At 43.2% G+C, this 13,848-nt stretch overlaps 1 protein-coding gene across 1 annotated transcript in view; it reads left to right on the top strand.

The window, feature by feature from the left end:
* The window catches only part of LOC141018307 (uncharacterized), a 100,114-nt gene that overhangs the window by 83,014 nt on the left and 3,252 nt on the right, over positions 1–13,848 (top strand). Inside the window, exons 2-7 of the mRNA XM_073493242.1 lie at positions 8,156–8,278; positions 8,483–8,652; positions 10,667–10,722; positions 10,849–10,987; positions 11,177–11,304; positions 13,390–13,525. Coding sequence (XP_073349343.1) covers positions 8,156–8,278; positions 8,483–8,652; positions 10,667–10,722; positions 10,849–10,987; positions 11,177–11,304; positions 13,390–13,525 — 752 coding nt within the window. The remainder of the gene's footprint in view (positions 1–8,155; positions 8,279–8,482; positions 8,653–10,666; positions 10,723–10,848; positions 10,988–11,176; positions 11,305–13,389; positions 13,526–13,848) is intronic.

Genomic DNA, 13,848 nt, shown 5'->3' on the forward strand with positions numbered 1-13,848 from the left:
AAATGTTTCTGTGGGCAGCGGTGGTTTGGTCCATGTGCTGCTCTCACAGTATATGATGTGGAGGACGCGGAGCTTAAAGTCTTAGAGCGCAGCGCGTTGTTTGTCTGTTTAGAAACCATGGAGAACGTTTCCAATCAGCATCACTGCAGCAGAGACCACAGAACATGAGAGGGCTCGACCACAGGCAACATGCAGGCACTGACTGATGACATGCTAAGCATGCTACGCTGCGCTGACTGACGACGACACGGTGAGGTGACGGCGGTTGTCACTGACAGATGATGACGCATCAGGGGGGCTGCGGTCACAGATGCAGTCATCAGTGATTGACAGCCATCTACCTCCCCCCTCCTCTTAACCACAAAACTACACGAGTCATTATGTAGGAGCAGACAGTGACATCATCACTACAAGGTCCAATATTGTCTTTTTAAAGGGACAATTCACCCCATTACTCAAGATAATCCTCAGACCTTGTATCACTGTGCAGAAGGAACCGTGCATCTACTCATGAGCGAGCTGCTTGTGAATGGACAGGGAGGGGTGTAAACATTAATGCCGTTCTCCTTGGCTCAGCTGTAACTTTAGCTAACTTATTTAGCTCAGTCTACTAGCCTCTCGTCCATGAGTGCATGCACATTTCCTTCTGCGCAGCAATACAGAAAGAAAATAGTCCTTGTCCCCTCAATGTCAGCTAATTAAAAGCATATAAACTCCAACCTTTGTCCGTGTTCTTTGTCATTGTCAACCGTTTTCCCCAATTTGCAAATTCTCCTGCTGGTCCATCCAAGTATCCTCTCATGCAGTTACACAACATCGCTCTGTGCTGTTTACTCCACTGCAGGAGTTATGTTGTGATGAAGTGACTCACTTTCCCTCAAGCTGCATGGCTGGCTTCAGTTAATTATTTCCTACATTATCCCAAATCCCTTCTGACAACAACAACCCTTACACAATGAGTGTTAACGTGTTACACACTTGTTTCACTCTGCTGTGGGGAAAGTATGCAGGTGGTGTGAGAGTGAGGCCGTGTAAAGCAACAGAGCAAGACCTGCTGCTCTGGTCTACAGGCTAAAAGTGTGTGTGTTGATATTTCTGCCTCATGTTGAGGTGATTTCTCTGTCTCACTGAACAGTCTAGAAAGAAGTCGTCATGATGTGGGACTGATACCACACCTTCTCTGACCTTTCGCCTCTGAGTTAATGTGTATTTTTGCTTTGTCACTCAGAAAGAGAGACAGGAAATGATCCCTTTTTGATTAGTCTTTCTCTTGGCTGTTCATGCAGTGTCCTTGCATCGGTCTGTTGTGTCCACTGGAGGGCAGACGGGGACAGCAGCTCCAGAACCCTCACAGAGGTGGACAGAGAGCAGCCCTGATACTAGAGTCTGTCTGGACTTGACATCATTATATTGAGACATGTCACAATAACTGCTGCCGTTGGACAATATATTGTCCCAGAAACAATTGCGATCAGTGATATTATTCATATTTTCATGCCGTTTTATGCCACAGGATAATGATGACAGGATAAGAATGTAAGTACACCGTTTGAAAGAGCAATGAACTTTTACTTCCTAAAGATATTCATTGGAACTGGAATTGAAAACAAAGATAAAGGAAAACCACACAACCAAATGAATATATAACAGGGAATCTCAGAAATTGGATGCAAGCACAACGGACAATATCAAGGCCCGCAAAAATGATCAAGTTCATTCTTCTTCTTCTTCTTCTTCTTTTTCTTCTGCTTCCTCTTCTTCTTCTGCTTCTGCTTCTGCTTCTTCTGCTTCCTCTTCTCCTCCTTCTCCCCCACCTCCTCCTCCTCCTTCTCCTTGTCACCAGCTGTATCTTCTGCTTCTTCTGCTTCTTCTTCTTCTGCTTCTTCTTCTTCTGCTTCTTCTGCTTCTTCTTCTCCTCCTTCTCCCCCACCTCCTCCTCCTCCTTCTTCTTGTCACCAGCTGTATCTTCTTCTTCTTCTTCTTCTTCCACTTCTTCTTCTACTTCTTCTACTTCTTCTTCTTCCACTTCTTCTTCTTCTACTTCTTCTACTTCTTCTTCTTCTTCTTCCACTTCTTCTACTTCTTCTTCTTCTTCTTCCACTTCTTCTACTTCTTCTCCTTCTTCTTCTTCTTCTCCTTCTCCTTCTCCTCCACCACCTTCTCCTCCACCACCTCCTCCTCCTCCTTCTTCTTTAAGACTATGGCTTAAAAAAGGGTATAAATAAAGTCTTCAATCAATTTGAAAGAATTGGATTACACAGGACGAGCATGGTATGCAACAAGTCGTATTTTCTCGTGCAACTCTAGAAACGTTTTCGAAATGTCGCCCAATTTTCCATCTGCAAGGGAGCAGATAATGACTTGAACTCATCCATAAAGTCAATGAAAGAAATTTGATTTTGTATTATCTGCCCTATTTTTTGGCTATAATCTCATTAAAGGCTGATTGCCTTTGCCCCGAAATAAATGTCCTGTTATTGCGCTGAGGAATTAATGTGCATTACTATTGTACACTTTGCAATTTAGTGATTTTTATACTTTCAGGGACAACTGGCACTTTACTTCCTGGTTTCAGGTTTACTCCACAACAGACTGATGCAGGTTTTAAGTACTATAAAGGTAAAAAATTCCATTATCATCATCTTTCAGCACTCGGCAGTACGTGAAGTCTTTGTGAGGCTCCTCAATGATCTGTATTTTTTTTGTAATTCAGTGAAACCTGTTGGTTTTGCTAAAGTTTGTTATATGCTTTTTTGACAATCTGTATTTGCAACAACAAATCTCTGATGTCTACTTTAAAACATTCGAAGACAAGGACAGTTTGAATTGATTCGAGAGTTTTATCTCTCACAAAACAGTTCGACTGTGGCGTCAAAAACATCTCATCCTAACGTGTAGCTTCTTGCCTTTTTTGTATCGACGCAGTAGGGTCGATGGAGAAATGAAAGAAACAGAGTAGAAGACAGAGAGAGTAAGAAAGATGGTGAGCGGGGTGGGGGTCGACTGCGTCTGTTCTAGTGTGGTTTGGGGGAGTTATTTGGTGTTAAAATATGCCTTAATGGTTGCTGGGGATCCATTTATTACAGGCAGGAAGCAGAAGGGGGTTTCTCTTCTCATTTAATGTGACCGCCGAGAAGGTCGCCAAGTCCTACAGGCAAGCCAGCATTCCTCTGCGCCAACGCAACACACACACACACACACACACACACACACACACACACACACACACACACACACACACACACACACACACACACTCACTCGACTTTGTATACGCGCATAATTATACTGTAAGGCATGTAAATGGAGCTGATGTATGCACATGTGTAGATGCAAAGACTCGTAATCTCAAAAACACACACGTCGCAGTGCTTTTTAGAAACGGCTTACAAACGTGTGTGTGTATGCATGAAAACACACAGACACACACACACACAAATAGACTGTGGTCTCTGGCAGTGAGAATGACCTTTTCTGAACCATGGAAACACACATTAACGCACACACAGACACACACATACACAGAGAAGCCTCTAAAAAACATTTAAGCATGGCAGTGCCGAGGTTATATAAAAAGCCTCTTGAGGTCTTATTAATTCACATTTGTTTTTCAGTCATGAAGCTCGGTTTCTCTCCTTCTCACTCATCCCGTCTCTCCCTGTAGTTGTTAGTTTTTCGCTCGCTTCCCGTCCCTCATCCATCACTTTTCGTCGGGGCACGGACGCAGCACGCCGTTTCTTCTTCTCTCTGTCACACTTTCTTCCTTTTTCTTTTCTTTCCTTCCTCTGCGTCCATCCAAACACAAAGCCAGATACAGCTTGACACCCTTCCTCGGCTTTAGGGAGGGTGTGTTAACACCTCCTCCCACAACACACGCCAGGGCCTTAAGACCCGTTTATGAAGTGCAGGGCTCCTGGCGTGTGAGTCCATGAAGAAGACGAGATGGATGTGAGATTTAGCGTGTTTTGGAAAATTAGTGATTATCTTGATGGGAGTTTGGTTTAATGTTTTCACAACATTAATGGTGGACCGATTTGTGTTTTGCAGCACGTTTCAGAATATTCTGGAAAATACTGTTGACACCAAAGTACAGCATGGGAGATTTTTTTATATTTATGTGTCTTTTTTTAATTATGGTTTCGACAGTTTGGACCTTTTATTGGTCAGTGTTGCTGATTGTATCTCATAAAGAGTTCTTAAGTGGTGGTATACGGCCACCGAAAGAGAGAGAAGCGGTCGACAAAGTGTTTTGACTGTGATTTCACCGACTTTAACGGCGCCTGACTGCGCACAGAAAAGGAGGAAAAGTGTCATGGCCGCAGCAACTGTGTGTGTGTGCTCTGGATGCCAAATCAAATTATACAGTATCAACATGTTTAAAACAAAATAACGTAACTCTAGAAGCTTCACTTGGCTACAGCAGTCGCTCAGTTAAAGGTTGTGCGAGGTTTTGTGTGTGTGTTTGAGAGTGTGTGAGTGTATTGGGTTACATGGCGGATATAAGGCTCTATCCCTCCTTTCATCAGCTGAGTGAGGAAGAATCGAGCGGCAACACACTGCAATCTGACCCTGACGTGCACACACAAACACACACACACGTGCGCGCTTTAACACACACAGTAGCAGAAAAGCGGTCATACTTCAATGCTAGCCATCACTCATCAGCACAAAACCTCACTGCTGCTTTCCATTGATCACCACTGTCATAACACACTCTGTGGCCCTGATCCCTTTTTCCAGTATTACATTATATCATTAATATCATTTCGAAATGTTACAACTCCACTTTTGTTTTTGACAGAAATTATGAGTGTAACTGTGTACACTCACCATTCAAGTCAAATCACGGTAATCATAGCAATTTTGTGCAGATTTCATGGTAATAAGTCGGCAGATATCTGCCTCGCTGAGTGGTGGTTAAGACAGACACTGAATCCCCACCAGTAGCTGATCTGTTGTGGACCCTGACCTTTGACCTTTCCGGGGCCAAACAACAGATAATTACCTTGCAGAGGTCAGTAATTAAGGTAGGAAAATGTTTGCTCCTTCATAAACCAATGAAAGCCATTCATATTGTTATGTACATGGTAAATATTATGAGATTTAGTTAGTAAGTAAATAGTCTAGTTCTGCATTTGGCTTTTAAATATTCCTTTTATTTATTGCTCTCACTAAAAGTTAGTTGAGAAGATTGATATCCACCTCATGTATGTATAGTAAATATGAAGTTATAACGAGCAGCACAAGATGCCAATACTAACTGTATATATTGCACCTTTAAGATAAGCATGCAGACTGGAAATAAGGGGAAACAGCTGGTAGAGCTCCGTCTTAAAGTATCAATATCTACCTACCAGCACCTCTGGAGTTCAGTAATTAACATCTTAAAGCTCCTTTGCTTAATCAATAGCTTAGTCTGACTTTCTGGATGTAGACTGTGAGTATGAGCTTGTTATTGGGTGCCTAAAATTGCCTTAAAAGTTACCCTAACCTGGTCGCTAATGCTACATCCTTAACAAGCAGCAGCTCTAACCTTTTCTTTTGCGGGAATTTAGCATTTTTACTGCCAAGGCTTATCTCCCTGTGTGCGAAACAAGGTCCCCGAAACACTATTTTGCAGGCGCACCATCTCTACATCCTGGGTTATAATGTTGCCAAAGACGATTATGATTGGTTGATTGTTTTTTTTTTTTATCCTTATACCAGAATGAGAACAGGTGGAGCCAGACCTGTCTTCAGTTCTGACACAGTGCCGTGGAGATCAGGTCTGGTTAGGCGACACTAGACAGAGCTAGGCTAGCAGTTTACCCCTGTTTCCAGTATTTGTGGTAAACTAGCATATTTAGCATACAGATAACAGAGTGGTATCAATCTTCTCATCTAACTTTCAGCAAGAAAGCAAATAAAAAAAATTTAAAAAAGAATCCTGGGCCCAAATTTTCAGGCTTTCTAAGTCTTCAGCTGATGTTCACTCATCCATCTCGCCTCTCATTCTTTCCCAGTCCACATGAGTGCATCACAACAACCCTGATATGTCTTCCCAGTGAAGAGAATGACATGATTCTGTCACTAGGAAACTAAAAATGGACAGGATATAAAAAATAAGATTTTAAAGAGAACCCCAAGGAAGTAAGTTTGAATGGTTACTGTGTGACGGTGAGTGTCTGTGTGTACCTTCAGTGTGTGCAGTGGGGGGGGTAATTACGGTGTAGAATGTCCTCCTCATCACTGGAGCTGACCTGAGAGCACAACAGTTAATCATCCACTAACCGGCAGAGAGAGACGGAGCGAGGGAAGGAGAGAGAAGCTAATGTGTTGCATGCTGCACGGTTGGATTGAGACACTTGAGGCACTTGATTTTGGTGAAAGGTAAAATAACAAAGAAAAGAGGAATCTTTCACTTTCACAGTCTGGAGTAAAGGATATACTGTCCCCAGAGTGGGAGGACAACGGTCGATGACACACACCTGCTCCTGAAGACGGATTTTTTTCTTCCTCCGATCAACCAGTGTGTGTGTTTATGTGTATCTGTGTGTGTAAGTATGTGTGCTGTACGTAGGCTGTCCTGTTTTGGGCTTTTGTGTGTGTGAGAGGTGGCCACATGGGGCCCGGGCCCTGTCCAGGATGCCAGCTGCAGCAGTGAAGCCCGCCCCGGAGGATATGGTGGCGGAGGGAAGGGGCGAAGGAGAGCGCGGCGTGTCCCAGTGGGAAGCCACGGGGCTGGGCCGAGAGCGGCCGGCTCTGCCCTCCCTGAAGGTCCCCAGGGAGCTGCTGCGAAGCTTCCCCCACTCCAAACGGGTGGGGTCCTATCTGGTGGGGAAGATGATCAACAAGGGGTCGTTTGCCAAAGTGATGGAGGGGCTACACATCGGCACGGGGGAAAAGGTCGGTGCTTTCTCTCTGATTTGAGTGTGAGAGTGAGGAGACATGAGGAGAGACGCCTCAGACTGTGAGGGTGGCACATCGGCCGTGAGAAAGATCACACACATACAAGATTATGATTACACGTTTACAACTTGTGAACTTGTAACCGATCATTAGACTGGGTTTAAGAAGGCAGTGGCCTGTTATTATTCTTGCGATATGTAGGAAAAAAACACAGGCAGACTCATCTGTCATTCCATTATTTTGTCACCATGACTCTTTAAACGACATGTAAACATGATTCTTTTCAAGATACAAGATTCATTTATTATCATTTCACATGACAAGTTTAACAAAATGTTGTTGGAGTCCTTTTATGATACTATTAAAGACATAAATGAAACTAATTTTACATGGAGTGCAGTTCTGATTTGTGTTCAGGTTTTATATATATATTACACAAATAATTTAGCACATGTGATGTTGATGCTGATGTTTGTATGTTTTAATTGTTTCATACTTTGTTTAGGCAGGGTGTGTGTGTGTGTGTGTGTGTGTGTGTGTGTGTGTGTGTGTGTGTGTGTGTGTGTGTGTGTGTGTGTGTGTGTGTGTGTGTGTGTGTGTGTGTGTGTGTGTGTGTGTGTGTGTGTGTGTGTGACTTTCATCGGTCACTGAGTCTCTGACCTGGTCGCCATAGCAATGACCAAACTCATCTCCGGGGGTGTTTGCTCCTCTTAACCCCTGTTACCCTCTGCAGGTACCAGACCTGTGGAGGTCAAGTCTGCAAATATTTAAACACACGCTGTTGGAGACCTCATACTAGATCTTACCAACCACCTACTGCCATTCACACCCTGGTTTTCACCTGATTAATTATCTGAGACAAACTGTAATCACCTGAACAAGCTGGATCGTTTCAATATCGACTTTTAGGAATTTTAATTCCTCTGCATTTTGGTGCTTTTATGCCATCATTGTTATCTTGTGGGAAATTGGTTGTAAGATCACTCTACCTAAAGTACCCAGAAATTTTTGTCCCAGGACCTAAACTTTCCCATCAGCCCGTTGTTGTCTGTGTTTCCCCCATGCGAATATTGGACCAACAGAAATGTTCATGTACTTCTGGAAAGTACCCCCCCAAGCAGGGAGTTAACATAATGTCCCTGAAGGGTCATAGTCCCTGGGGAAAGTACCTGCGGTGGAAATGTGGCTATAATGGTTCTCATTTGACTTTCCTCTGATGAATTAAGGCAAAAAACATACTTTTGCATGTGTGCACTTGTGTGTTTAGGTGGCCATTAAAGTGATTGACAAGAAGAAAGCTCGGCAGGACTCATACGTGTTGAAGAACATGAAGAGAGAACCTCGGATTCATCAGATGATCCGACATCCTCACATCGTCGTCCTGCTGGAGGTGGAAAACTAAAATATAAACACATGTTCATATTCACACCTTTAGAAATGCTTTTACACTGACTACACTGCACCTGCTCAAATTTAGGTCCATTACCAACACTGCATGTTAATTAAAAGATTATCATATATCTGCATCTATTTAATAAACCTGTCTATGACACATGCACATGAATAACTGTGTGTGTGTGTGTGTGTGTGTCAGACTCTGGAGACAGAGAACAGCTACTACATGGCCATGGAGCTGTGTGCCGGAGGAGACCTGATGGACAGGATCTGTGAGAGGAAGAGGCTGGAGGAGAGGGAGGTGCGACGCTACACTCGTCAGATCCTGTCTGCAGTGGAACACCTGCACAAACACGGCATCGTGCACAGGTTAGCTAATAATGATAATAATTGTGTTGTGGGGTAAAACTGAAGCCAAAGTCTACAGTGCAGAAGTTTAGATCTGTCTTCACCACCTGTCCAAGAAATAATCACATAACCCCCCATAAAACCACAAATTGTCATTTTTACACAACAAACATGATATAACCTGTCAACTTATCAGCTTTAGAGGTGCTGTTAGTCTGACTTCTTAGCTAAGATTACTAAGATATGCATATATAAATATTGAACTTTAATAATGTGTAGGTCACAGAACTTTTAAGTGGGCCAAAACTGATTGAAGGAAAGTTTTTTAGACATTTATATAACCATCCTCCCAACATTAAATGGCTGTGGATCAGGTCCTTAACCTGTTGAAACAATGGTAGCCAAAAAAAAAATCACTTTTCTAATAAATTTAGCAGTTTTCACTCAGATATCTGTATATTTTCGTATGCAGATTACCAAAAACATCCTGACTGGGCTAGTGTCATCCAATCTAAAGCATGTGATGTAGGACGTTTTCTCTCGCCTTGAGCTACTTGGCCCAATTACGTGAAAAGACGAAACATACTCAGGTGCTAGTGTCTCAAAATGTCACAGTCCAGTACGATGAGAAAGCCAAATGTACCTGCACACAGTAGCTGTTTGTTGCATGGTGGATGTTAAGGTCAGATTTTGTAGTTTCACATACACAAGGTAGTTTTCAGAGCATTAACAGCCTACAGAAGAGGAAACGCTGCAAGAAAAGGCAATATATGGCCGAGTGCAGCATGGGAGTTGAGAGTGTTATTTTAGTGGCATTTTAGTATGTGTAGGTGTTAGAGACCCAATACCCACACACACACACACACACATGCACACACAATATGCACAGCGCTGGGCTTTGGTTTAAGACCTTGGCTCCTCTGAAGGTGGGAATGTGATTACCAGGCAATGACCTCATCATCCTGCGCCGGCGCCATGATTCACACATCATCACAACATCATGGACTTCCTCTCTAATGAAGTCCCTCAACGACATCGCTCCCAACCCTTCAATAGCACCTCTCTCTGTCACACACACACACACAAACACACACCCACGTGCTCACACACACTCACTGGCGCTCACACTCTGCGCCACAGTCCCACACAGAGATGATTAAACTGGAAATAAATGGAAAATTTGCACTTAAATGCACCTCATGCCACCCACATCCAGTAGGTTTACCACATACATTTTCTCCTTTATGACAATGTCTGCTCTCGCTCTTTCTTGCTCTTTTTTCCTCTCTTGCTTCCCCCCATCTGTCTTTTGAACTTTTCTGGGGTTGTGTGAGCAGTGTTTTCTGGATTTTTGAGACCCGGAGTGTCTGTTGGTTAGATGAAGGCAGATGAAAGGAACATGGCTGATTCCCAGGCTGTAGTTTATAGGGGATCTCTCTCTCTATCCCGACCGCAGATTTTCATTTAGCTCGGTAGTTTCAGAGCAGGCCGTGTGGCTGGTGGTGAGGCTGGGGTACTTTCAGGGGGAATCAAGCAACTTTTCCAGGTGAACACAGAGATATTACTTTGCTGCAGAAGAGTGAGTAAGTCAAGAAGAGCTTCGCTTCAATGAATGTTTGGCTTGATTTGGAAATCATGATCGGTCCAAAAGAAACAAATCCCCCAAATTACCATTAAATGTTCATCCAGAAAACTTGCAAATAAAACTATTTTTTACCAGTGTTTTTTAAAGCTTGAGCTCTACCCAAACCCAGATTTAGCTTTTGGTTTTCCTTTGCTTCTGTGGGTCCAGTCTGGTCCCATCTCATCTGGTTGTCCATAAATATACAGAAAAAGCTTTGTAAGGCCAACACACATTGAGGACTTCTTAAATTGACCAACCACCATATTGTCTGTCAAGCGAATGGCTCCAAAACATTCGCCTGTGAGGAAAAAATCACTTTAAAAATTCTTGTAGGATTAAGGACAGAGCTCGTGAAAATACCACAATCTGCTTTTCTTTCCTAGCAGCCCTCTCTCTGCTTTTCTCTTGCAGAGATTTAAAGATTGAAAACTTCCTGCTGGACGAGCACAACAACATCAAGATTGTGGGTATGTTGACGTTCTTTGCTTCCTCCAATGACTTCTGACCCTCAGATCAGTATGACAGAACCTGTCTTAGCCATCTAGTCCATCTGTACATGTGCTGCGCTGTTAAAATGATGATGTTTCACACAGACTTTGGCCTGAGCAACACTCTGAAGGCTGAATCTCTGTCTCTGGAGCTCCTCAACACCCAGTGTGGAAGTCCTGCCTACGCTGCCCCCGAGCTGCTCGCTCACAGGAAGTATGGACCCAAAGTTGACGTCTGGTCCGTGTAAGTGATGAAGTCTCAATGTGTGTGTGTGTGTGTGGAGGAGGCCTGCTGTCCCTGTCGCCTCCATCACAGCTGAGAGTGTTTTTTTTTAGTTTTCCCTGTGGTTTGAAACAAATTACAGATTGCATTTTCTATGTATGCATCTTGTAAAGGTGTTTATGTTTCTTCACATTCTGCTTGTGCGTGCAGAGGTGTGAGTATGTTTGCAATGCTCACAGGGACTCTGCCCTTCACTGTCGAGCCCTTCAACATCAAACAGCTGCACCAGAAGATGGTGAACGGAGAGATCAGCAGCATCCCGAGTGATGTCAGCAAAGGTAAATCCTCGAGTACGTTCAAGAGTACATGTGCTTCGTTAAAGAAGGTAAATGTGTTGAGAATACTTGTAAGAAATCACATGAAAGAAAAGAAGGGTTGCAATCAAAACTCCTGCACCTGGCTAACTCGCAAAAATGCTTTTATTTGCAACGTTTCAGTGCTCCACCTTCATCAGGCAAAATGGCTTAGTAGTCAAACCTGGTAAATACATGTATTTTGGCAAGTTAGACAGTGTGCAGGAGTTTGATTGCAACTTTTGATGCACTCCTCCCTCTCCGACGCCGCTGTCTCATTTTACAGATGTGATGCAGAATTTGGTTGAACATTTTCAAACCTGAGGGATAAAATTAAAGTAGTCCAAATGAACTAATGATGATTGGATTTCCATTTGGAAAAGACTGGATGTGTCGTTCTCAACTTGCATTAATGTTAATTGTGAGAAATTAGTGTCCAGCTTTTTTCTAAATGACTCCTTGTCAACACAAACTGGGATCCAGTCTTCTGAGTCATGAAAAAGAAAAACTGAAGGAAAAAAATGTTTCACTTATTTCTTACTTCTACTACACAAGTACACAGTTGCCTTAGTGTCTCTGTTTTTCTCTATTTTGGTCTCTCTCTCTCTCTCAAACACATAGTCACCCCATTACGCTCTGTCATGGCGCCATGTCACCACAAACAAACATAGCTCCTGTTACTGAGGGCGAAGCCAGTACAGCTCTGATGCTCTGAAACTGTGACAAGATCAGATTAGTGGCTGTATCGCTGCCCAGGCGGGCATCTGAGACATCGACACTAACTTCCAGGCTGCATCCCGCCTCTAAATGGGGCTGTTTTTCAAACTCTGCTTCCACCTTCTTCTTTTTTTTATTGCCACAGTAACTCTTGTCACACTGAACCACTCGTAATTTAGTTCGCTCATTCATTTGTTCTTTCTTGTCGTGAGTTTGTTGTCTTCAGATGTATGATTTTTAATTCTATCTTCGACTTTTATCGCTGCAAACAAACCGAGCATCTTCAGAGACCATTATTCCACACATTACAGATTCAGTCAACAGATGGTGCATTTGTTTGTTATCAGTAAGAAACAAACTGAGTCGACCTTGACTGAGACGAGCTGCTTCGGCTCTGTCATCGAAAGCGAGGCAACTGATAGCAGCCGACAGAATGGAAAAGTCTTGTTCAGCCACCTTGTTCGAACCCGTCCACTCCTCCAGACCGTGGAGCTTATCAGGAACGCCCATCTGGAGTCAAACTATCAACCCCTCTTGGCTGTCACGGGACATCTGCATGTCACAGGCTGACAGGCTGAATCGGTTGTCCTGCAGGGAAATCCTGCCTCTCTCCATGCTGTCGGCTCCGATACAGTTTCAGTGGAGTCACAATGAGTGACATCAGTCTGGCAGTCTGGAGTAGTTGTGTAACAATGGCTTCTTTTTAGTTTGGTTCATTTCGGCCAGGCAAGGATTGGCTTGGTTGGTGGTCTGATCTTAAAACCAGTCTGCTTGACTAAGGGCCCTTAAACCACACGAGACTAACCCAAAACTGCCCCAGATGATCAGGCCAAGGCCTTGTATGGCCATCAGTGTGTGGGTGAATATGAGGTATTGTGACGCATCATTTAGCGCAATTCTTCCAAGCACATTTGAGTTTAATTCATAAAACACGACAGTTGTTGCTTGAGCTTAGAATATAGACTGTGCGGTCTTCACTGATGCTCATGCAGGTAATGTTTGACTTGTGATTACAGCTTTTAAACCTGCAATAACAACAAATCTTGTCCTTTTAGCTTTGTTTTTTGGTCTCAACCAACTCTTGAGGGAAATATTTGGCTCTTTATCTTCTAAATGCTCCACAGTGTTCACCAACACATCCATCTACTGTTTGGTTCTGGGCAAACAGTGAGCATACAGTGGGGTTTTAGAGTTTTGAGAGCGGTGAGAAACAAAACAGTAAAGTTGGGAGCCAGAAAACCAAAATAATGAGCTGAATGACGTTAAAACGTTGAGACCAAACCAAAGGCAGAAATCACTGAATTTAAATTCAGAAAATGAAGAAACACTGCTTCATACATGCTCCTGATTTAGGCGCAGCAGCTTTTGTGCTGTCTCTCCTGGAGCCCGACCCGGCGAAGAGACCCAGCGTCCGAGCTGCGATGGAGGAGAGATGGATCAATGAGGGATATGCCAAGAAACCACTGCACGCACTCTCTCATAAAAACAGGTAAACTGATATACTGTGTGACTAACCTTTGACACATCGCCTACAAACACACCCAACTGGAGATGTAATAAATTGACATAGTTTTAATAATATATGTCACTGAATTTACCAATTTTTATACTGTAAAAAGAAGAAAAGAATCAAATTTTTAAATATATCTGAACATATCTTCACATTTTCTTTTTTAATTTATTGTATTGCACTACTTGTACTTTGTCTCTTCGTGCCATGAGAGCACATTGAGACACAGAGGCTCTCCTCGGGGAAAGTTCTGCAGCAAACATTATAATGTGGGCAACAGAACCAAGAAGCAAATCACTGTG

The sequence above is a fragment of the Pagrus major genome, chromosome 22 (genome assembly GCF_040436345.1).
Source record: "Pagrus major chromosome 22, Pma_NU_1.0".
Lineage (NCBI taxonomy): Eukaryota > Metazoa > Chordata > Actinopteri > Spariformes > Sparidae > Pagrus > Pagrus major.